Consider the following 24,077-nt stretch of genomic DNA (forward strand, 5'->3'; position numbering starts at 1 on the left):
AGTTTAATTGGCCTTTTCGCCTCGAGTTGTTCCCGAACGGCGTGATTGATAGTTTTTTGTTTTTTTATTTTTATTTATCTATTTGTTTGTTTCAATCTTTGTGGTTTGCTTTCAACTTCAGCCTTAATTTGAATCGGTATTTTGTTTTCTTTCTTACAAGAATTGTCTTTTCAGTTCTTTCAACGCGCTGTGGTGCTTGATTGGCTAGTAACAAACGTCACTATGTATGTAAGTCCAACAGTTTATTGCTCATTTTCAAGGTATTGTCTTTGATTGCGGTTTTTTAAAAATCATTTAATTGCGGTGGCGCTTCTAGGCCTTTGTACTTCTCTTCCCTGGGGGGTTTAAGTCTTGGTTCATTACGTTTTGTTTTTATGCATACGCACTCTTGTCAATGGTAAGGGCTTTGATTTATTTTGTGTATGTTTAATAAGGCTGAAGCGAGATGACGTTTTACCCCCATCTCTAGACCATAATCCTTTTCACACTGCTTTTGTTCTTTAATTATTTTAAAAACTATTATGTTATAGAGTCAGGGGTAAAACGTCATCTCGCTTCAGGCTTATTAAGGGAATTTTTTCGTTTGCATTTTCGCAACTACAAACGCGCATCAAATGTTTAGAGGATTCCCAGGAGTCAACTGCTGAGAATCTAATAAAAAAGTCACCCGTTATGGTATGCGCCGTGATGAAGACTTTGACAAATACGCAGCACTGGCGTTGGCCGAGCGTTATTTGAGTTTTCTGTATTTCTTCTGATATTCGGGGTACCGTGGTTTGTTTGGTTCTCATTTCCCTCCTCAGATGACGGTCTCGAAAGGAATCTAAATTTCCTTTTCGGATTGACGGGGTCACGGCTGTCATCTCCCGGGGCTATAGTAATTCCTTCCTTTTCAAAGGATTATTTCCCTTTTCACGAGTGGGAATTTACCGAGGATTTTGATCCTTCTTCTGTTTACCTACACACTGTCCGCTGGGTTCGCGCTGATAGCTCAGATCTTCCTCCAGAGTCCAGGGAGATGTCAGCCTTCAATAACCACGTTAGCTCGGGCTTTCTTGAATATGTTTTCAGGGGTCAAACGCTAGCTGGGGCCGGTCTATTGGCATTCAGGGACCCTAACTACTTTTCGCTGCTGGTGGTTTGCATTGTCACCCTGAATCATGGTCGATGTTGTTCTATGAGGGCGAGACTTTACATAGTTTTCGCAGTGGCGCAGCCATAACTCTAGTTTTGTTAGGTCCCCATTTAGCTGACACTATTATGAGTCACGTAGGATGGGCGAACAAGCCCACCGCGCAGTATTACTTGAAAATTGCAGAGGTACTACAGTCTGGAGGTCCATCTGAAGTCTTGTCTTCGCATGAGGACCGTCTGTCTGATGCTGGTATTCGCTACACCAATGTCAACTCCTTCAGAAACTTTATATCCGCGTTTCCAGCTTCTGCTACGTTCAAATCCTTTAAAACGCAGTTTGGCCCCAAAGTTAATATACTATCCCTCAACCGACTTTTAGTTCGGGGCTTCGAGTGTGGGTATGGGTTTTTAGTATGGGTGTAGTTGGGATACTGGGTTTCGTATGACAGCATTCTTGCTGGGTGCGACTGTATTCGCCTATTCTGATCTCGTTTAAGCGCAAAGGAGATCGCTGAGAATAGGATACTATTGAGCACGGCAGACATAAATTTGTTGATTGGTCTTGCTGTGGTATTGACGTATGCTGACGAATACGGTGTTCCGCGAAAAATAGTGTGGGCTCAAGTAAATATCAAAGATGACGGCGTACATGAAATTGTATCATCCGCCATATTTGTTTACTTATGAGCCTGCGCGACTTTTAAGAAAACCGCATGCGCGTCCATACCACAGCAAGACCAATTAATTGAATTATGTACCACAGGAAGACCAATCAACGAATTTATTTCTGTCGTGTTTCCATGAGCAAATATATATGAGAAATAATTAGCATATTAGTCACTTTTCTTCAAACCTGCAGCCGGCTCAACCTCGTTCCCAGAGCCTTCTCCTTCTCTGCAACGATGTTGCAGCCGGTTCGGCAAAGCTCGGAAAGCGAAACAACAAACCACAAGTCTTTTGGTGTCAACTTTTTCAATGCCTTCTCATTCATATTGCCCTCATTATGTATCGTCAAAGCTAACAGGTTAGTCAGAACCGTCCAAAACGCATTTTTGGCATTGTGGCTGACTGCCGAACGCTATGACATTCCAACAGTTCAATTTCGATCTGAGCGGCGAAATAGTTCTGTACATTTGAGTTATGTCGTGGCCTGCAGAACAGACATGATCAGTACTATCTGTAAATTTATCTCAATATTGCCCTGGCTAGCTAGTTTATGGTTTACGGCTTCCTCGCCCCTTGTATAGCTAGTTCAACCACGTTTGTTTGTCTTCTGGTTCTGCTATGCTAATATTCTAATTTCGAAGCTAGCCCATTTACTGTGTGGATACTCGAATCATGAACACTTCAAGGTTTTTTTTTTACATTTCTACTCGAATATATAATCCAATCAGAAGCTAGATTCTAACAGAGGTTTCAAAATTTTTTAGTGCAATTTCAGTCTCTTGGGTTGTGGAAAAATTTACAATATAAAGTTTATCAATTATTTCATAACAGCTACTTCGTCAATGAACGATATTTTTGTCCTTATTTCTGTAAATTATAGAAAGTTTGCACTTTGTGCGACAATCTAGCAGTTCATTAGTTCACACGGAGTGAGCTAAAAATAAAAGATCTAAAGATTTTCCGCAGTTTGTTGTGATATGGCGTTTGATTCCTTTGTTTCTAAAGAGAGCTGTGATTGGATAGTTATGAAAAAATGTCAAAACAACCTTGAAGTGTTCATGGTTCTAGTGCACTGTAATTTCGTCACAGCTCATTTAGTCCAGTGAAGTGTTTTTTGAAGTTAGTATTTCAATTATTTGAATTATTTCATAACACCTACTTCGTTATTCTCCTACGTAGCCGCTTTTAGTGTCGTCACGCATATAGCGGCTGTGTAGGAGACTACTACTTCGTGAATGAACGATATTTTTGTTTTATTTCTGTAAATTATTGAAAGTTTGAACTTTGTGCGACAAGTTTGTTTGAAGTGCTTGGTCAAATTTATATACTTAGGGGAAAAGTTTTTAATAAATTTTCACAAAGTAAGAGTTTAAGGATATAATATGGCAAACACCTTTCTTTAGATTGAGTTTTATTTCAAGAGTTTGGGAACAATATATGCTCAATCAGAACCGCCATTCCTAGACGACAGGAAACCTTAACTGGTAACCCCTGTGATAAAGATAAAAGTAATAAGATATTTGTACAATGAAAATAATCCATATGCATTAGAGTAAAGTCATTAAACCCGTGAAATAGATGTTAGACTAGTACACTTTTGTAGACCCAAATTCCATTGTTTTCTTTTGTGTGTTTCTGACTATTACACGTTGACTAGCATTTTTCATTTCACGGGTTAAATGCCTTCGCTCTATACAAACCGGTTGACTGGGGGGCAACTAGTGGATGCTAAGTCAAAACATATCAAAATAAGTCCTCAAACTATTGTATTTGACTATTTTCACGACATCAAACCAGAAAACAAGAGATCAAAACAACCTCCAGGATTCTACAAGCCATCAAAAAAGAGCTATTACCGGAAGTGACGTCTATTAATAGCAACCTATTCTTGGTTTTCACCTACGTCATCACGAATTTCCTCACTTTACCTCACTTTAAAAAACGTTTTTTCCAAAAATTTGAATAGGAATAGTTTCCCTCGCATCCGTTTTTAGTGTTGGTCGTCACGCAACGCTCCCTCCCCACAAACGCCTAAGAACAAGAAACAGTTCGGACAGTAATAGACATATCTGATTGGCTTAGACTTACGTCATAGCTCGCATACAACGATTCTATTGGTTGAAAATGACCTGGGTGTTACCTAAAGGGCACAGCCCCAAACCAACCAGACTGTGAACTATTATATATTCAAGACTGAGATTGTCGAAGAAACTAGAGACAATTTGGAGAACTTAGAGAAATTGGTGTCGCTATAAGATTCAAGGCTAACTGAAGGCATAGTTAGTGAGTAGAGTACTTGATAAAGGTAAGGATTTAGAGGGTTCCAGAAAGTTATTGTAGTTTTATAGCGAGCGCTAGACTTTATTTCATTGTCTAGTTCTTGCATCAATGTGTTTCGCTTTCGTTTTCGTGTAGGATAAAGTCTAATTTCCCTCTTCTACCAATAAATAAGCATAAGTTCAAGTTCCAATAAACTAACTATGCCCGCACATGAACAAGATATGGTGTATTAAGTCAAGTTTCTTTGTACCAATCTCAAGATTCGAAGTTGTAGAGATAGCTGACTGACTTGGCTTTGTTTTGGAAGCAGTATAAAGAAACGAATCATTCGTGCAGTGCTATCGGACATGGAGTAAATCTAGTCTACAAGTTTCATCTTTAACAGTTTCTTTTATAAATGGCTGATGCATTTTTGTTGGTCTGATACAGAAAACAAGCTTCGAAGCGACAGACGACATAAATAAACGCGGAAGTGAAGTTTACCAGCGAATGTGTGTGGAATGAATCGTGGGATTTGAAAAATTGAGGTAAACTACATAAAAAACAACTCGAAATTCTAAAGGACATGTAAGATTAAGATAGTTTTAAACCTTCAATTTGGCAATTAATTTTGAATTGACGAGATTCGTATATTTTTTAGGTGTATGGAAGACCAGAATGGTTGCTTCGTTCTTGGTAACCAAGGAATTTGAAAATATTGCGAGAAGTAAGGATACTAAGAGGTAAGGGTACTAACTGAAAGTGAATTTTTAAAATCATATTTATTTGTGGTCGCTTAACGAACCAATTTTGTATTGAAAATCGAGAAATTTGCCGTATTCAGTTGGTATTTTGTGTGGCGTTCAAGTTCAAGTTTATTTCACAAAATATAATACTACATATAATAGAATATATGAGAGTTATGCTATTTTTGCAGTTAGCGACAGAGAACTCGAAACTGGAGTATCGCTTGCCACTCGTGTATGATTACAGAAACACTCGTAACTCGCTTGCTTCCTTTTTTGTCGATACTTCTTAATCTTACAATATCTTTATCGCCTGATTCTGTAATACACAGCGGTACAAAGTTATTGAACTATCTGAGTGTTTTTTGAATTTGTTTCTTGAGTTTTGACTTAAATATGTACATTCAAATTAAACTGCATTGTAAATTATATATTTCACTATCAAAGTAGATTTGAAATTGAATCACGAAATACAAGTTGTTGTTATATATACAATATTTGAGTCGGAAAAACCATTTTGCAGTGAAGTAATTTTTATTTCCGGTGTCTTCCTTCGTTTTATGGGGCTAAAGGAAATTTGCAAAGTTATAGTCAAGGCACGCTGGCCAACGGTCTTCGGTTGCTGCGGGGGCGCCTTCAGGGGCTTCATAGCACATGGCATGCTAAGTTTGTTGATCGTCGCGGATCAAAACGTTGCGCTCGATTGCTGTTTTTTATCTATCTCTCGGGCCAACGGAAATTTGTTGAATTCTGCCAACAGTTAGGAAAGCTGCACCAGTCTGGCTCTCCTTGTCGGGCTGATGAGTGGACATTTTGTTTGTTCGTTACCCATTTAGCAGGTTCGTTCAACATAACAGCATGAAGGTTTATTTGTCGGCGGTTCGAGCCATTAATATCGAACAGGGGTTGGCTGATCCTCTGTCTAATTGTCTTCAGCTTCAACGGGTCCTCCGGGGTGTAATTTTTACTTCCGGTATCTTCCTTCGTTTTCTTAAAACCAATCACGAGGAATATACTGGAGTTTTCCAGAGCCTATTTGTTTCGTCGAGCATGCGCAGTAAGAAATAATGGGTCTGGGAAGGGGATTGACTTTAACCTTGAAGTTAAAGCATCATAAGACTGAACTCCTTTTAATAAGTTCAAAGTATCGCCGAAGTCATGTTTTTGGTTCCATTCATTTTGATGTCAAATAATGTTTGAAAGCACAGGGGGCGGTCCTGCAGGGCACCGGACAGCCCCCAAATGCCGCAATAGACCCTTTTACCGCTGTGTTTCTTGATTACAGACTCATTTACTCAGTCTTAGCCTCGATTTTGTGTAGGATATTCACGTGTTCCACTCAAGGTCCGTCAAGTTTCAAAATGTTCGTACTGTTGAAGTTTTGCATTCTTTACTTTACCGTTGGTATTTGTGAATATTTAGACACTGATACGAGGCTAAGCCTGAGTAAATGAGTCTGTAATCAGGGAACACAGCGGTAATTTGGAACTTGAAAAGGGTCTATTACTCTTTTTTGAAGCAATACATATCTCTATATAATTTTTTTCATGTGGGACACCCATAACAAATTCCTGGATCCGCGCCCCTGCTATTCTAATTTAATGTTAGGAATTTTCCTAGAAATGCTATCTATTATCAAAACTATCCTATTAACTGGTTTAGAATTAAATCTCGCTGTTCTGTGGCTTTTATCTCTTTCAGTTGTTCCCAGATTATTGCTGTTACGGCCAGCAAACCATGCTAGGGAAACGACAACTCTCAGTCTCCCTTGAAGCAATTCACATCTATGTTCGATTTAGAGAATATATCACTTGTGATTAGAATAAGGATAAGAAAGAAAGAAAAAGAGGAGGGACGTCCGCTCTTAATCACTGTCTTTGACGTCGATGTTAACTTGAGTAAATGAGACAGGACCGCAATAATATATTTGAGATTTGGATTTCATTTCTTATATTTCTTACCTCTTTTTATTCAGCTCATTTTCAGTTAGCAACGATGCCTACGGTGCATTGGCGTATTGCAGGAACAGCCACTGTTAACCTGACAATTCCGGAAAGACCCGAAGGACATGTGGAAGCATCTTCAAGAAACATCAAATTCCCAGGATGCTTTATAAAAAACGATGCCAATCTTCAATATTTCGTCAAGGAATTCATACGTGATTCAGCCGACAGGAATAGATTAAATCCGAGAAATTCAAAATACGTTTTCTATAGTCCTGCAAGTGTTGGATACTCTGGAGGAGTTGTGACCGAAGCTGTCATCAGCTATGAAAAGATTTCAAGGAAGCTTGGCGTGGATAAACAGAGCACAAGAACATGTACAGTGAATAACCCGTTGGTTGTTTCATTTTATGAGCATTTCTTTTTGTTCTGTGATTCTCAAAAGCTAAACGAAAGCAAGTTTATGGAGAATTACAGCATGGAGGTTAGAATTAATCAAGCTCTAGATACCAGCAAGAGGTTTTATGGATTAGGCATGGACGATGGCCAACTTCAGTTCATTCCCTTCAACATGAGCCAAGGTCAATCACGGAATAATATCTATACAATTAGTGATACAAGCATTTATGAGAAACTGAAAAACGCTGGACCACTTCTCCTGGACGATAAAAAAACTTTAGTGGGGTATTACAGAAAAAGAATTGACGGTGTTTACAGAATCGAGATTGATCCGCTATAAGCAAAGTTTATTTATCACTCAACCAGCATTTTTATTACACAAAGATAAATACCCAAGAGTTGTGTAATGAATGTTCTGGTTGAGTGATAACAACTATTAGTCACTAAATAGCTACTATTTGTCAGTATCAACTTTGTTTTTATTTCCATGGTTTTACTGCATGTGCTCTATAAGCTTTATAGATTTTTTATGATCCAGTACCCCGAATGTTGCGATTCTTTATTCATGTATTCGTTACCTCTTCCCTTATTCAATGAAAAACTATGACAAGAACGACAGTGAAAAAAAGATAGTAATGTAGGAAAAATATTTTAGCGAGGGAAATACCTTTCGATAGATGTACCAGTCAAGCAACTATACATTTATTATCGTAGGCGACCCACTACAAGACAGCTCACCACCCAGCCATTTAGAAGCAGCATCCGTACCTCCAGAAACAGATCGAGCAAGAGACCTACCACTACCCAACCCTCCAGAAAGAGATGTAGCATCAATCTTCTTACCACACGGCCCTCGAGGAGACAATTGGCCATTAGGTATCATTTCATATTCTTTTGTGCGACTTTTGTTTTTTATAGAAATAATTAGATGAAAATCTTGTATTGTAAGAATGAATATCTGACACAGGTATTATGGATTCACTGAAGATGTAAGATATTCTGGATTGCCCAAAATTTTATGAGTAAATAATGCCTGTCTTATCTTATATATATTTTCAATATAAAGGATGCCTAACAGCTTAAAGTATGATTTCGGATCATCGCTTCTCTTGAGAAAGAAAATGCATCTCATACATTTCCTTAGTTGAGAAGACAGTTTGTCAGTATTACTTTTATAAGTACCTCCCCAGCTCATGATCCCATAGTTGACATAAGGATATATTAATGCATAATAGAGGTTTGTGAGCATCTTAATGCTCAGGTATCTACGCAATCTATATAAGATTCCTATATTTTTAGCTATTTTAATACTAACATATGACAAATGGTTTTTCCAGTTCATAAATTCATCAATATATACACCTAAGTACTTAATGCAACTTTTTTGCTTGATGTTAGGAATAGTTAAATGGGCATGTTTCCGCTGAGGAGTTGTTATTAAGATATAGTTTGTTTTGTCAAAGTTAATTGTCAGTTTGTTGGCACTGCAATATTTATATATCTTCGGAAGTTCATTATTAACTACAGATTGAAGGTCGGCTAGATTCTTAGAAGAATAAAATATATTAGTATCGTCAGCGAAGATTCTGAACCTTAAAATAGTTGATGAGTCAGGCAAATCATTTATATAAAGAAGGAATAGTAAGGGTCCTAGCGTAGATCCTTGTGGCACACCACATTTCATGAAGAGATGGTTTGATTTTTCATTACCAATTTGCACAAATTGTGCTCTATTAGATAAGTAGCTACGGAACCACTGTAGAGGGAGGCCTCGTATACCATATTTCTCTAGCTTTTTTAATAAAATACTGTGATTTACTGTGTCGAATGCTTTCGAGAAATCAAGAAAAATTCCGCAAGTATATGGCAGTTCTTACATAGTCGCTAAGTTCAAGAATGGCATGTTCAGTGGAGAAACCGAGAAAAGTTTTTAGGCAAACTTCTGACATTCATATGAATAAGTGAAAAATGTTCCAACCTAGATTGTTGATCAAGCATTTCATTTACAGCGTCAACTGAACAATAATAAGAACTAGGACTAATGAGCATATGATCCGAATCCATATCATCAAACCGGTCTGGATTAGGTAAGACATCACACAGATCTTTTAAGTTAGATAATAATGAGTTATCAGTATCATTTGTAGGATCCATTTTGAAAACTTAAAACATTATAATGAACAATAGATTAGAAATATTTATAATAACTTATTTAAACTACTTATCTGAAATATATGTGTCCTTAAACTCATCAAACTTCTCATGAGTAAGGAATACATAACTTCTTGCTTGTTCGTTCTCTCTCAAGTAGATTTTACCCCCATTCGTCCAAATAAACTTAAACTTCTGTGTCTTCTTGAAATCATTTATCCTAGCAAATAGGCGTTTCCTATATGCGGTGAGGGATTCATTGATGTGAATCCGATTGCGAGCTTGCATTCCAGTAATTGAGCTTGTGGTTTTGTTATACAAATTACTTTTCTTCTTATAGAATTCTTCCCTCTTGTCTCTTGATGCAAATTTGACAATGATTCGGTGTTTTGTTTTTTTCGTATCAGGCAATCTATGAGAAGTAGATATGTCATTTTGATTCATATTTACTCCTATTACTTTGGCAACTTCTTCCACAATTTTGTTAGTGTTTTCATCCGACTTAAACGGAATGCCTGTTATCTCTAGGCAATCCCGGCGAAGGTACTGTTGTGCATCGTCGATGTCAACGTTGAGATTATAGATTTCTTGTTTGATTGCGTCGATATCTTTATCTATTTCATTTAGATCAGTACACATTTTACTGACTTCTTTTCTTGTGTTTTGGAAAGCTGTTAACATGCTGTCATGTTTAGCTGATAAGAAAGATTGCGACTTTTCAACTTCAGTGAGAGTGTTCGTGAGTTTCGTAATTTTGCTGTTAACAACCGCCACTTCATTTCGTATAACTGCTTTGACCTTAGGAAGCAGTTCGCTTTCCCAAAACTTCATAAAATTCTCTTTAGTAAGGAAGTCAGTTGACATTTTGAAGATATAGAACCAGTATAAATCAAAAACCAGAGTTGAAGAAATCTGACCCGTCCCGCTTGATGACTCGCGATGAATGAATTTAATCTAAATTTTTTTAAACTTCCCGCATGCATAGAACATGAGGTGAATTTCAGAAGACAATGAAATCCTTTGTCTTTTATTAAATTTCCCTAATTTAGTATATGTGACAGGAAGTAATATTTCAAAGCCTCCAATATCGGACTGGACGGGATTTCAAGTCCGCGCAATTAGTTCCAGTCGTCGGCTGCGCCTCGGACTGGAACTAATTGCGCGGACTTGAAATCCCGTCCAGTCCGATATTGGAGGCTTTGAAATGACTTCTCATCTCATTGATTATTCGACTTGGAGTAACTGGAACAAAATTAATTCAGTCCAGTTACTAGGACTGAATTAATTTTGTTCCAGTTGCTAGAGAATGAATTCAGTCCTTTCACATGACTTTACCAGGTTTCTAGTAACATCATGTGACCCAAAAATAGCCCATTGATTGGCTGGTTTACTCATGAATCATTAATGAGTATGAAAACATTTAGTAAAAGACAAGGGATTTCTTTGTCTTCTAAATTTCCCTCAAGTTCTAAGCCCTTGGAAGACAAAAGAATCCGAGGTGAACATGGTATTATGATACGAACGCTAAAAACAAGCATCATGTTAAAAACTTGTCTGAATAAATGTTTGCCATTCGAATTATCAAATTTTAGTATAATTATAGACTTGAATATAGAGTTTCTCGAGCTGTGATTCGTCGAGCGACCTGTGATTCTTAGACGACAATCACCGCTGGAGCGGTGGTTTTGAAGTTCTCCAAAGTTTTCCAGATCGGAAGTAATACTATAACGTTTTTTTTATCCTGAATTTCCACTTTTCTCTGATATTCAAGTCTAAAATTATACTAGAACAATTAGTCCCCTCAGGCTCAGTGATTGTGGTGATATTTACCTCGCCGCTCGGTAAATATTCCACAGATAATCACTTCGCCTTCGGCGAATAATTGTTACTAATAATCTTTTCAACTTCCAGGCTCTATGTGTTCCGGAATTAGGTTTAATTTACAAGGGAGTTTTTTTTCTTATTAAATTCGCCTTCTTCCAAGAACAACATTACCTTTCCTCGTCGTTATTATTTCTTTTGAGTAGTTTTAGAAACGTTTCAAATGAGTAACATCTCGGACAGTTTTCTTTCGCTTTTCTAGTTGTATATCATCGATCTTCTCTTTGGTTTTGTCGTATAAAATATAGTTTTAGGCATGTTTTGATCTCTAGTTTATCGTTATTGTGAACAAAAACATATTAAACAGGATCTTAGTGAGTAAGTCTTGGTATGTATACTTATTTCAATAAAGTTAGTCACCAAAAACCAAGAAAGCTGTGATCGCTGAGAATCATGGGGAAATGTTTTATATTCAACAAGTGAAGCTTTTGACACAAACTGCAGCAGTTGAGGATGCTCACAGGAGGTTAACTTGTAACTGGTAGAAGATCTCAAGTCTATCAACAGTTATCAAGCGGTTGAAACATGTAAAATGCATCTACCCATAATCCTTGTCGGTCTCAGCTTTGTAGCTTTTCGGGTGACTAACTTTATTGAAATAAGTCCCTCGTGTGCATACTTGTAAAATGATGTGAATCATTGTCTTTATGAAACCTTTTATTTTGGGATTGATTCTTGGTGTTCTTGTTTTTAAAATTAGGAACAAATTTAATTTTTTATTTAAGATTTAATTAAGAACAAATGAAGGTTTAGACAAAAGAAGGTGAGAAATTCGGGATAAAATCGCATGCGCAGTGGAATCGATTCTTAAACTATGAAAAGGCTTATTCCCACGTGCAGATTCCAGGCTCTGACCGGGTTCGCAGTGCACAGGTAGCCCGTCCGGATAACTTCGTATAAATTCGCACTTTTGTAGGTTGTAATAATTTATTTTCCTCTTGTTTCGGTTTAATATGTTTTTTTTGTTGTTATTCTTTTTTCAAAAAAAATTTTTTTCCAAAACTTTTGGGGGGGCCCGTGCCCCCCCGTGCCCCCCCCCCCCCCCCCCCCCCCCCTCGCTACGTTACTACCGGGCAATCACAACCCTTAGTGCCGACAGCTTATAGTAAATATCTCTCATGATTGTAAACGCCTTGGACTATAAAGGTGCTATATAAAACATAAATTGTCTTAAAAATCATTTCACTTCACAAAAATTGGACACTTGGCATTTTTTAACAGATATCTTATCTGTACATCGTTTTACAGGTGCCATACCTAAAAGGCAACAGAAAATGGAAAGAAACATTTTACTTACACCATCAGAAAAGGAGCTAGATGAACTTGCTGGAGAAATCAAAATTTGGAAATCTCTTGGTAGAGAACTTGGAGTGTGTAACAGTAAAATAGAAGAAATTTTAAGAGACAATATACAATATACAGAAATAAGAAAAAAGGCCTTCCAGATGCTTTTGGTTTGGAAGGAATCCAGTGAAAATCCATCATATCGTACCTTAGGTAATGCTTTAATAGAATTAAAAATGCTCGACCTTGCACGGCGGTATTGTGACATGTAACAGCTTGTTAGACGAAATCTTTGGTTTTCTAAGATATGTTTTGATTGCAAAGTAAAGTTTATTTTCTAGAGCAAGATGAATCAGTCACCGCATAACTGACATATGCGTAAAAGCTACTAAAAGCTATAAAATGTTTTTAACTAACTTTCTAAGGTAAAACACAAAAATATTATAAAAATACAGTTTCATTCGCATCTATTAATATTAATATTATCCACTATTTGTGAAGCTGGATCGTAATGTAATGATAATAATAACTTCATTTTAACTGCTAAAAATGGACCATGTGATACTGAGCACAACGTACTCGTATTAACCCATGAGCATGCAGATGAGAAACCATGGGTTTATATTTACTCAGCATTTGATGGTCACGGTTTGTTTCTTTTTTGGAAACATTTTTTAGAACAACTGTTAGCCATTCCGAGGTTGAGGAAAATACTGGGTCGAGTTCGCATTGCAGTGCATTGTGGGACTGTTAGGGGACGAAATACGCGACATTTCCCCTCGACCTCGGAATGACCAATGCACTTTACTTCAGTATGAATGGCTTGTCATTTTCATGTTTTGTATGCTATATATGTGTTTACTCCGACGAAGGACTAGCGTCCGAAACGTCAGTAAGTTTTTTCATTCTTTCATCTTTTCACGGTATAAAATTTACTCTTTTATCATTACTATTTAATTATTTATTATATAGACATGAGTGCTTTATTTGGAAATACGCCACTCGTATTTTTCGTACAAACTACATCCGGGACCTGAGTAACATATTTTCCATCTCTTCACTAGTGAGAATATCGATGACGTCACTTGCGATGTTTTCCCGCTCACTTGAGGAGCGTTGTAATAATTAAGCAATAGAAAACTTTTTCCGTTTTTACATAGCCTGATAGCAACACGAGGGGAGGTTGGGAGAATTCGAGACAGTTATGCAAACCCGAGACGTAGTCGAGGGTTTGCATAACTGTCGAGAATTCTCCCAACCCCCCGAGTGTTGCTATCAGGCTATGTAAACACAGAGAAAAAGTTTTCTATTACTTTTATAAAATAAATACTAAGGGAAAACATTACCAGTTGCAAGAAAATAAATCTTTATTTGAATTTGATTCTCATATTAAAATACAAATTCTCCATACATCACAAACTTCAATCGTTAGCCAATCAAATTTCGTGTATTAAACGCCAAGGAGGCAAATGTGAAGCGAGAAAGAATCGCTAGCTATTTTTAACATTTATCATTCTAAAACTTTAAAACAAATACAAAGAAATGTTCAAAGATTGAATAGAAATCTTAATAAAAGATTTCAGAATTGTAATGATTAAAAGGTAAATTATACACCGTGAAAAGATGAAAAAACTTACTGACGTTTCGGACGCTAGTCCTTCGTCGGAGTAAAAGAGAAAGAAGTGGTAGAAAGGAGTGTATATATGATAGAATAAGACAAAAGAAACCAATGAGAGCAAGGTAGGCAAGGAAACAAAAACAAACAATCAAAAGACAAAAGAAAAGGTTAGTTGAAAATAAAGCGTTCATTAATCCCGTTGGGACTAAGAGTGCCCAATAGGTGAATAAGCCGCATTTCTTTGGTCTTGCTACAATCATTGTTGCCGTTAAGCAAAGAAAGACCGAAAACAATGAAGTCAGAAAGAGAATGGTTAGCTAGATTAAAATGGCGGGAAACTGGTTTGGTGGGATTGTTATTGCGAATATCATAAAGATGATTGCAAATGCGATCACCAAGACGGCGGCCAGTCTCGCCCACATACAAAAGATTACAGCGGGTACATTTAATACAATATACAACATTAGAAGTGGTACAAACAAAATGGTCAGTGATTTTAACAGTTGATTTAGGACCGACAACAGAAGTGTGAGAGACTATGTGAGGACAAGTATAACAACGTTTACGAGAACAGCGAAAAGTACCAGGTTCTTTGTTAGAGGGAAGAACTCCCTTGACCAAGAAAGAACGGAGATTACGATCACGTTTATAGGAAAAGAGAGGGCATGTGTTGAAAATAGCAGAAGTGCGAGTATCAGAGTCAAGCAGAGAAAAGTTGCGGTTAACAATGGGTTTAATGGAAATGTTAATAGGATGATACGTAAGAGTGAAAGGAATGCGGTCATTAGAGGGACGAGTGTGAGGAGTGAGAGCGGTGGTACGATCAATAGTAGAAACTTTACGAATGGCGCGATCAATAACATGAGCAGGATAATTACGCTTAAGGAAGAAGGAACGCATCTCAGAACATTTAACAGAAAAATCAAGATCATCACTACACAAACGACGAAGACGAAGAAATTGCGAGAACGGAATAGCGTTAAGAGTGTGCTTAGGATGAGAAGACGAGTAGAGTAAATAAGAATGAGAGTCAGTAGGTTTGTAATGGACACTAGTGCTAAGACGGTCGTCATTAACACTAAGCAAGATGTCAAGGAAAGTGACTGATGTTTCACTAACCTCCCACGTAAAGTCTAAGGCAGGGTGAAAAGAGTTAACAAAAGAGATGAAAGAATCTAAGTCATTACGCGAACAAGAAGTAGCACCAATACAATCATCAATATACCGTCCAAAAAACTCAGGTTTAGGTCCAGTATATTGTTGAAAAACAAGTTTTCGATATAACCAACAAACAAATTGGCATAACTAGGGCCCATCTTAGTACCCATAGCAACACCGTTTATCTGCCGATAATACCGATCACCGAAAGAAAAACAATTAAGAGTAAGAACAAGTTCAGCTAAGCGTAACAAAGTGGGAGTGCTGGGCTCGAGGACAGGACGAAGATCGAAAAAATGCTGAAGAGCACGAAGGCCCTCATCATTAGGAATAACAGTATACAAAGATTTGACATCCATAGTAAACAAAAGCTTAGAAGAGTTATCAGGAAAGCGAAAATCATTAAAAATACTAAGAGCGTGATTAGTATCCTTAATATAAGTAGGTAAAGACTAGACAATAGGCAGCATGAGAGAATCTAGATAGCTAGAGATGAGTTCGGTAGGACAACTACAAGCAGAAACAATAGGACGGCCAGGGTTGTTAGCTTTGTGAATCTTAGGAAGAAAATAGACGTGAGAAGTACGAGGAGTAATAACAAAAAGGTTTTTAGCAGTGGAGGGTAAAGAGCCATCAGAAATGAAAGAGTTAACAGTGTCTTTAACTAATTTTTGATTGTCAGGGGTAAGATCCTTATCCACTTCACAATAAAAATTAGTATCGTCTTCTCATCCTAAGCACGCTCTTAACGCTATTCCGTTCTCGCAATTTCTTCGTCTTCGTCGTTTGTGTAGTGATGATCTTGATTTTTCTGTTAAATGTTCTGAGATGCGTTCCTTCTTCCTTAAGCGTAATTATCCTGCTCATGTTATTGATCGCGCCATTCGTAAAGTTTCTACTATTGATCGTACCACCGCTCTCACTCCTCACACTCGTCCCTCTAATGACCGCATTCCTTTCACTCTTACGTATCATCCTATTAACATTTCCATTAAACCCATTGTTAACCGCAACTTTTCTCTGCTTGACTCTGATACTCGCACTTCTGCTATTTTCAACACATGCCCTCTCTTTTCCTATAAACGTGATCGTAATCTCCGTTCTTTCTTGGTCAAGGGAGTTCTTCCCTCTAACAAAGAACCTGGTACTTTTCGCTGTTCTCGTAAACGTTGTTATACTTGTCCTCACATAGTCTCTCACACTTCTGTTGTCGGTCCTAAATCAACTGTTAAAATCACTGACCATTTTGTTTGTACCACTTCTAATGTTGTATATTGTATTAAATGTACCCGCTGTAATCTTTTGTATGTGGGCGAGACTGGCCGCCGTCTTGGTGATCGCATTTGCAATCATCTTTATGATATTCGCAATAACAATCCCACCAAACCAGTTTCCCGCCATTTTAATCTAGCTAACCATTCTCTTTCTGACTTCATTGTTTTCGGTCTTTCTTTGCTTAACGGCAACAATGATTGTAGCAAGACCAAAGAAATGCGGCTTATTCACCTATTGGGCACTCTTAGTCCCAACGGGATTAATGAACGCTTTATTTTCAACTAACCTTTTCTTTTGTCTTTTGATTGTTTGTTTTTGTTTCCTTGCCTACCTTGCTCTCATTGGTTTCTTTTGTCTTATTCTATCATATATACACTCCTTTCTACCACTTCTTTCTCTTTTACTCCGACGAAGGACTAGCGTCCGAAACGTCAGTAAGTTTTTTCATCTTTTCACGGTGTATAATTTACCTTTTAATCATTACTGTTTCATTAGAAACACCGACGCAGCTCACACTAGTTTTTAGCTAGTTATATCTTTTGATTTCAGAATTGATTATCTTTACGAAAGTGATCAAAAGTGGATAACAAGTGTCACTGTGACTGGAATTCTCGGTTGAAAGAAACGTGGTTTTGCTCAATTTGACAGCGAGAAAACATGGCAGCGAAGTTGAATGTTTAGTCTTGCTTCGAGAAGATATTTTGTGGAGCTGAAGAGCTATCGCTGGAGAACGCTTGAAGCTGCTGACTGTTTCCTTGAAATAGTTGTATTCCTTATCGGGCGCGGTGCATTTAAATCATGAGAAAGCACGTCGCTGAACAACCGAAGCTGTCCTGACAAAGGACGTGTGGGGTCGTGTTGTAGCTCCTGAGGGAATTCTCTTTGCGGTGACCAACGAGAGATTGTCATGATATTACGATCAGAAAGACCTGCATGAGACCATAGGGTTATATCTGTGGCCCTGACACGAGTCAAAATTTGGAACTTCGTCTTCAAAATACATTTTTGGGGGCGTTTTTTTCCTCGAAACAAACTGTAAATTTTTGAACTTGTACCGGGAAAACACGAAAGTTGTGACGTCACAACTGTGTTTACATACCCTCATGCAAACATGGCTATCAACCAATCACAGCGTGCGTACTATTTAATTTATTTTATAATAGTTTTTCTTTGTGGATTTGTCTATATGATATGAAGTTTATCTTCAAGTGGTGAAAAATATTTCACTCGTTCGCTGCGTTCACTCGATCGTGTGAATATTTCCACCACTCGAAGATAAACTTCATATCTTCGCGCCACCGTGTGACATCCTCTACATATATTTTTAACAAACATTATAGAAGAACAAAGTTATAATAAACCCTCGTTAAAGTTATATAAATATATAAATAAAAAAGAGACACAAATCAGTTTGTAATTTGAGTGTGAAATATTTTCGTTATCGATGCCAACCCATTCCCGTTCCCAGACCTTTAAACGCATTACCAAATCGTAATATATATATATATATATATATATATATATATATATATATATATATATATATATATATATATATATATATATATATTATATTTTTATATTCTATATATATTTTATATTTTTATATTCTATATATATTTTATATTTTTATATTCTATATATATTTTATATTTTTATATTCTATATATATTTTATATTTTTATATTCTATATATATTTTACTTTCGTTATGAGGCTCTGCTATCCCAGGTTGAGAAAATATTGGGTCGAGATGGCATTACTTTGCATTGTGGGAAGTTCTCTTACCATAAAGCCGCCCTTCAAAGTATTTTCACCTGCAACAAAAAGGCTGAATTTTCGGTTGTTTTTCTTTTGGAATTTCACTTGCTATTCTTAGAACTTATTGCGATTTTAAGCCGACAATACCGGTTTATATTGGCGGCTAGTTGGGAGAAAATATATTCCGTATTGGCCGTAGTCGCGTAGTAGTATTAGTATTAGTCGTATTCCCTTCCTTACACGATCGTAAGCCATTAGGATCGGCCGAAACCAAAACACTACGAGGAACGCCTGTCACAAGATGGGTTGCGCGCGCTAGATAGATCAACCAAGAACAATGACTTTCCTTACACAAACAGTAAATGCTAAATTTTCTCTCAAGTTTAAAGTTTTTTAAACTTTTGACTCAGTGAATTCAACAAGTTTATTCATCGAAAATCCGACTCTTTCGTAAACGAGTCCGATCTACCTTCATTTTAGATGTCCATTAGATAACTTGTCATTTTGAAAACACTGAAGTTCAGGTCAGAAGTAAGTGTTCTTGGGATACAGTTTAGGTGGAGATTTGTGGAATAACTTACAGTCTCATCTATAACTGCAATCAACTCCAAAATGAATGAGTCTCAATCGAGCGACCATTGTTTTAATTTAAAAACAAGCTTGAATGATGTTGTCTCAGCTGAGTATTTTTTACGTATGTTGTTAATGGATTCCTTCAAAAACCTTTCAGAATTTCTCAAGGAATTCCTCTAAACACATTTTCTCGTCAAATTGAGTAAAGTTTGGTTTGCTTGCTTTGTCACTGCCGATCTCTTGTGTACCCATGAAGTCACTACAATCTGACCAATCAGGGATAGCATGTTAAAATAGCCTAGGCTTGCAAGCGGAGCTAAAAATAGATTTTCAAGAAACTTTCATGGGTCACACAGGGATATGCTCTCTTACTTCATATTCTCTTGCATGGGCCTTTTTCACGCGGCAGCCATGTTGGTTGGAACAATAGATTCTTCCACGCATAGCCTCGCATACAAGAGTTTGAGAATGAGTTTATGCGGGTGAAACAAAATTTTTTATTCTCATGAGGATATAACATGGCTGCCGTGTGATAAAGGTCCATGAAAGGATTTTTTGCGTGAACAAACGGTACCTTCGGCACCAAAGAACTACTACAATGCCAACCCCAACCCTAATCCTAAACCTAACCCCTAGACCATGAAGTGAATTCGGTTGGGTGGTCTCATTTTTTAGTCATATTTAAACGATGTATCATCAGCATGTGCACATAAATATTTATTATAGTTTAATTCATGCTATCATAGGGTACGATTACTAGCCGATTACTTGAAATTTGAATTTGAATAGAATTCCCCTGACACTTCCCGTACACGACAATACAACTGTGTATTCAATGTAAAAAAGAAAAAGAAAATGGTGAGGAAATTAAAGAATGTTTAAGGGATATTTTGTAATACTTTTTAAATCTGTAATACCTTTCATACTCATTTATTTCATTGACCATCCAGGTTGGACAAACATTTTTGTAGTTTCAGTGGTGAGATTTATAATCTTCCTTCATATTCTAATTTTCTGATTTTATTTCTATAATCTTCATTAATACTAAATGTCCAAAGAGTAATTCTTTTTCCTTCTCTCTAGGGATATTTTATTGATGGAAGTAGAATTTTTAACTGTATTAGTTGCTCCTTTTTTGTCATGTTCCCTCAAGGTACGCTTAAAATGTGACTTCTAATATTAACGTTATTGAAATCTGCTTCATCAACGGCACCATCATCAACACCAATTCCTGCAGTTTTCGATGTTCTGCAAACTCAGACATTTCAACGGCATGCTTTGAAATTGGTTTTCACTGAGAATTAATCCCCAAGGCAGATTTGGGTGGCATGGGTCGTGTAGTGGTTTACAGCTCGCCTCCACTGTGGTCCTGGTTTAAGCCCCTGCTCAGACTAGGTCATCTGTTTGTTGAGTTTGTTTGATGTGTTGTTCTCTCCCTTGACACAAGGGTTTTTCTCCAGGTTTTCTCTGGTTTTCCTCCCTCCATAAAAATCAACATGTGAGTTGAGTTTGTTTGATGTGTTGTTCTCTCCCTTGCCACGAGGGTTTTTCTCCAGGTTCTCTGGTTTATCTCCCTCCATAAAAATCAACATGTGAGTTGAGTGTTGTATATTGTAAATATATAATGTAGGGGTAGTGCGTGTGGAGTGAACCTCATGGAAGAGCCCCGTACAGGGAGTGGTAGTTGTATAATATAATATATCAAAATTTACTCCCACCATTCATTTGATAAATTGAAAAGGTACCAACTGATTATTTTTGACTGAAAAGACCCTGAAACCACCTCTGGGCTGATCTAAGTCAGGGCACGGCTAACTCACAGATCAAACCCTGAAACAACCTCTGGGCTGATCTAAGTCAGGGCATGGCTAACTCACAGATCAAACCCTGAAACAACCTCTGGGCTGATCTAAGTCAGGCCATGGCTAACTCACAGATCAAACCCTGAAACAACCTCTGGGCTGATCTAAGTCAGGGCATGGCTAACTCACAGATCAAACCCTGAAACAACCTCTGGGCTGATCTAAGTCAGGCCATGGCTAACTCACAGATCAAACCCTGAAACAACCTCTGAGCTGATCTAAGTCAGGCCTCGGCTAACTCACAGATCAAACCCTGAAACAACCTCTGAGCTGATCTAAGTCAGGCCTCGGCTAACTCACATGAAAAGAGCATCTTGATATTAGTAACTTGTTTTTTAAAAGATGATTATTCCTTATTCACTTCAGACCGAGGAGGAGAAGAAGAAGATAGCGATGATGGGGATGAAGAATTTGAAGAAGGTAAACTGTACACACACAAGACATATAATTAATTAATATGAATCAATACTGCAGTTTCAAGCTCGCAATTGCTCAGAGGTAGCCTCAACTTTGTACAGAATATTTATATTTATATTTTTATATGTTTTATAGATGAACTAGAAAGTGATGAGGATGAAATAAATGAAGGTGAAGTGGAGTACATTGAGAACTTAGCAAAGAAGGTACAGTAAGCAAGGAAAATAAATTCTGTAGGACTAAGAATCTGAGAAACCAAGAGAATATGAACTAAGAGAAGGAATCCTACCTATATAGCCTTGTAACCATCATGTGCACACAATGATGCTATTTTTAGCTTGGAGATATTTTGAGCGAAGAACCTGAGTGTTTGATTTCTTGAGGGTGGGCGGCTTCCAGTCTTGCAGTAAACAAAGCCTGTGTTTTTGTCGTGGACGTAGCGAAATATGGCGCTTTTCGTGTCCTAAAACGAGGCATTGAAGGGAAACATGATTATTGCCCAGGCATGGTAAGGAGTTAAAAATAGCGTCAATCATTCTAAAAATAGCATCAAAGTGTGCACATGATGGGACATGGGAATTCCTTCTCTTAGTTCATTTTCTCTTGGAGAAACTTTATGATGCAGTTATACCACAATAATACACAAAACCTTCTAATAAATGTCTCTTTAATGTTTTCCATTTCAGGCCACATAAAAAATATTCCCTAGAGTATCATATAGAATCATTTCTTTGTTTAATGGTTGCACATGAGAAAACACATGAATATGGATACAACTCAAAGAAAGAATCTTATTCTCAAGACCACGTGTCATTCCCTAGAGTATCATTTCTTTGTTTAACGGTTGCACATGAGAAGACACATGAATATGGATACAACTCAAACAAAGAATCTTATTCTCAAGACCACGTGTAATTCCCTAGAGTATCATTTCTTTGTTTAACGGTTGCACATGAGAAGACACATGAATATGGATACAACTCAAACAAAGAATCTTATTCTCAAGAGAATGACACGTAGTCTGGAATGGGAAAACGATGCACACAAGATGAAGGCGTCCATTCCACCCAGAATTAAGAGTCGCTTTATTTTAATTGGCTGACAGCAGAGGTTTGCAGTTTTGGAATCAGAAAATCTTTCACTACTGTTATTCCGTCACTTCTTGAGTGATTTGTCGTGGTCTTTCGTTAATGTGTTGAAATTGAGGTTTGTTTTGGTATTATACGAAGGAAACAACCCCTTCTTGTCAAACGAAAGACCTTGTGTAACGCTACCCGGGGGGTTAGAATATTTCATTGGCGTCACGGGACATGTGATGTTTGCGTTACAGCGTGACGCCATATTTGGTCAAGGCTTGTCATTCAGTCATTATTTGTTTCACTGTGATCCTTTCATTTTGATTTGTCTCTCTTGATTTGTACAGGACAGGAAATCGCACGATCTCGAGTACAATTCGAAATTTATAGGTACGAGTGATGTTTTGAAAGTTCTCAAAATTAGACGAGCTTTTAGGCGAGTTCAATTTGAGAACTTTCAAAACATCACGAGTATCTATAAATTCCGAATTGTACGAGAAGATTATGCGATTTTTCATTTATAATACACTCAACAAAATTACGCAACTTAATTGGGACTCTTCAGAGTACAATTTGGGATTTAATTGTACTCCTCTTGTCCAATCAGAATCGAGTAATTTTGTAGAGTGTATTATGAATTGTATTATAGCACAGAAAAAAAATGATTGAATGCAATATTGATTCTTCGTTGATGTAGGCATCTGACCACCTTGCCGATGAAGATGAGGATAACGATGAAGAAGAGACACCCCTCGAAGGATACACAACAGCAATAGATGAAGAAAGCATGGATGAATATATGGCATTTAAATCAACCCTATTAGGTAAAGTTGCAATGCATGATGGGAAGACTTGGGATCAGGGCAGAACAAGACATTGCCTAGGGAAGGACATCCCTTCTACAACTTGTCTCCCAATGATCATTTATTTATTATAATTATTTCATTATTCTTAATAGAGTACAAACACTAAAAGTATGCAACACAATAGGAAAACAATAGGATTAGCATAATTTATCAGTATTTAGTGGTATTTATGTTACATACTTATAGTGTTTGTACTCTATCTCATTTATTTATTATTATTTATTGCCTCTCACCATTATAATCAATTTCATTAAACTCATTAATAATTCACGAGGAAAACACAACAGAAATCACGACCGTGAAGAGTTCTGTAAATCTGATACAAAATTGTGTTCATTTGCATAAGCTTTAAGTTGGATTTTCTTTGCCAAATTCACTTTAATTTTGAAAATTTTAGTGAAACACAAAGGAACTAACCTAGACGTTTGATAAGTTATATACAGTATTCGTGTCCGTGTTGTATCAGATATACAATCACTCGGCTATGCCTTGTGGTTGTATATCTCATACAACACGGCCACTGTGACACAAGTTGCATGGTGCGAAAATAATTTTATATCATGCCAATGATTTCTCCATCTCATTGAAGCGCTTCAGTCACGTGACCCCCAATGGTATGCTGCCATGATGAATGCGCTGACCAAGGAACAAAATAACGAACTTCAGCAAGTATTTATGATCGCTGACCAAAGAACTGCAGCAGCAGGTAAAATAAAATGTCTAGCTTTTTTTACATACACATGAATGTAAGATAGACTTGAGTGTAAGATATAATGCATGTTACAAAGTTGCCGAACCTCTGTTAAGTGGCCACCCTTGGGAATGTGTTAATTAGATCTTGAATAGAGGTTGGTTGCTAAATTAGGTATTAGTTTGAGGGGGGGGGGGGGGGGGGGTTCTCTCTTTGGAACGTTGAAAGTTGGCTGCTTCATAAGGCCCTTACAAGCAGTTCTAACATGTGACCCAACATTTATCTAACATTTTTTGGGTCAAATGTTGGGACCGTTTG

The 24,077-nt window shown here is 37.3% G+C and overlaps 2 protein-coding genes across 4 annotated transcripts; both read left to right on the plus strand.

Moving 5' to 3' along the window:
- The first annotated feature begins 2,009 nt into the window (after positions 1-2,009).
- Positions 2,010-17,923, plus strand: LOC116307462 (uncharacterized). Of its 3 annotated transcripts, XM_089026991.1 has the most exons (7): positions 3,976-4,105; positions 4,510-4,607; positions 4,721-4,802; positions 6,781-7,329; positions 7,862-8,023; positions 12,428-12,676; positions 17,064-17,923. In XM_089026991.1, exons 4-7 carry the CDS (start codon positions 6,801-6,803, stop codon positions 17,099-17,101), a joined length of 978 nt encoding a protein of 325 aa, XP_088883117.1. In that variant the 5' UTR covers positions 3,976-4,105; positions 4,510-4,607; positions 4,721-4,802; positions 6,781-6,800; the 3' UTR covers positions 17,102-17,923. The 3 variants fall into 3 exon arrangements, with proteins under 3 accessions (XP_088883116.1, XP_088883117.1, XP_088883115.1); XM_089026990.1 differs by lacking the exons at positions 3,976-4,105; positions 17,064-17,923 and adding an exon at positions 2,010-2,158 and having other exon boundaries at positions 12,428-12,933; XM_089026989.1 differs by lacking the exon at positions 17,064-17,923 and having other exon boundaries at positions 12,428-12,933.
- Positions 17,924-19,895: 1,972 nt separating this feature from the next.
- LOC148913082 (importin-7-like) lies at positions 19,896-23,817 on the plus strand. The gene is made up of 5 exons (XM_089026399.1): positions 19,896-19,906; positions 20,990-21,129; positions 21,262-21,332; positions 22,900-23,026; positions 23,658-23,817. Exons 1-5 carry the CDS (start codon positions 19,896-19,898, stop codon positions 23,810-23,812), a joined length of 504 nt encoding a protein of 167 aa, XP_088882525.1. The 3' UTR covers positions 23,813-23,817.
- Positions 23,818-24,077: the final 260 nt, after the last annotated feature.

This window comes from Actinia tenebrosa, unplaced genomic scaffold, assembly GCF_029948245.1.
Source record: "Actinia tenebrosa isolate PJP-AT-01 unplaced genomic scaffold, QUT_ActTen_1.0 PGA_scaffold10__47_contigs__length_13832649, whole genome shotgun sequence".
Classification (NCBI taxonomy): domain Eukaryota; kingdom Metazoa; phylum Cnidaria; class Anthozoa; order Actiniaria; family Actiniidae; genus Actinia; species Actinia tenebrosa.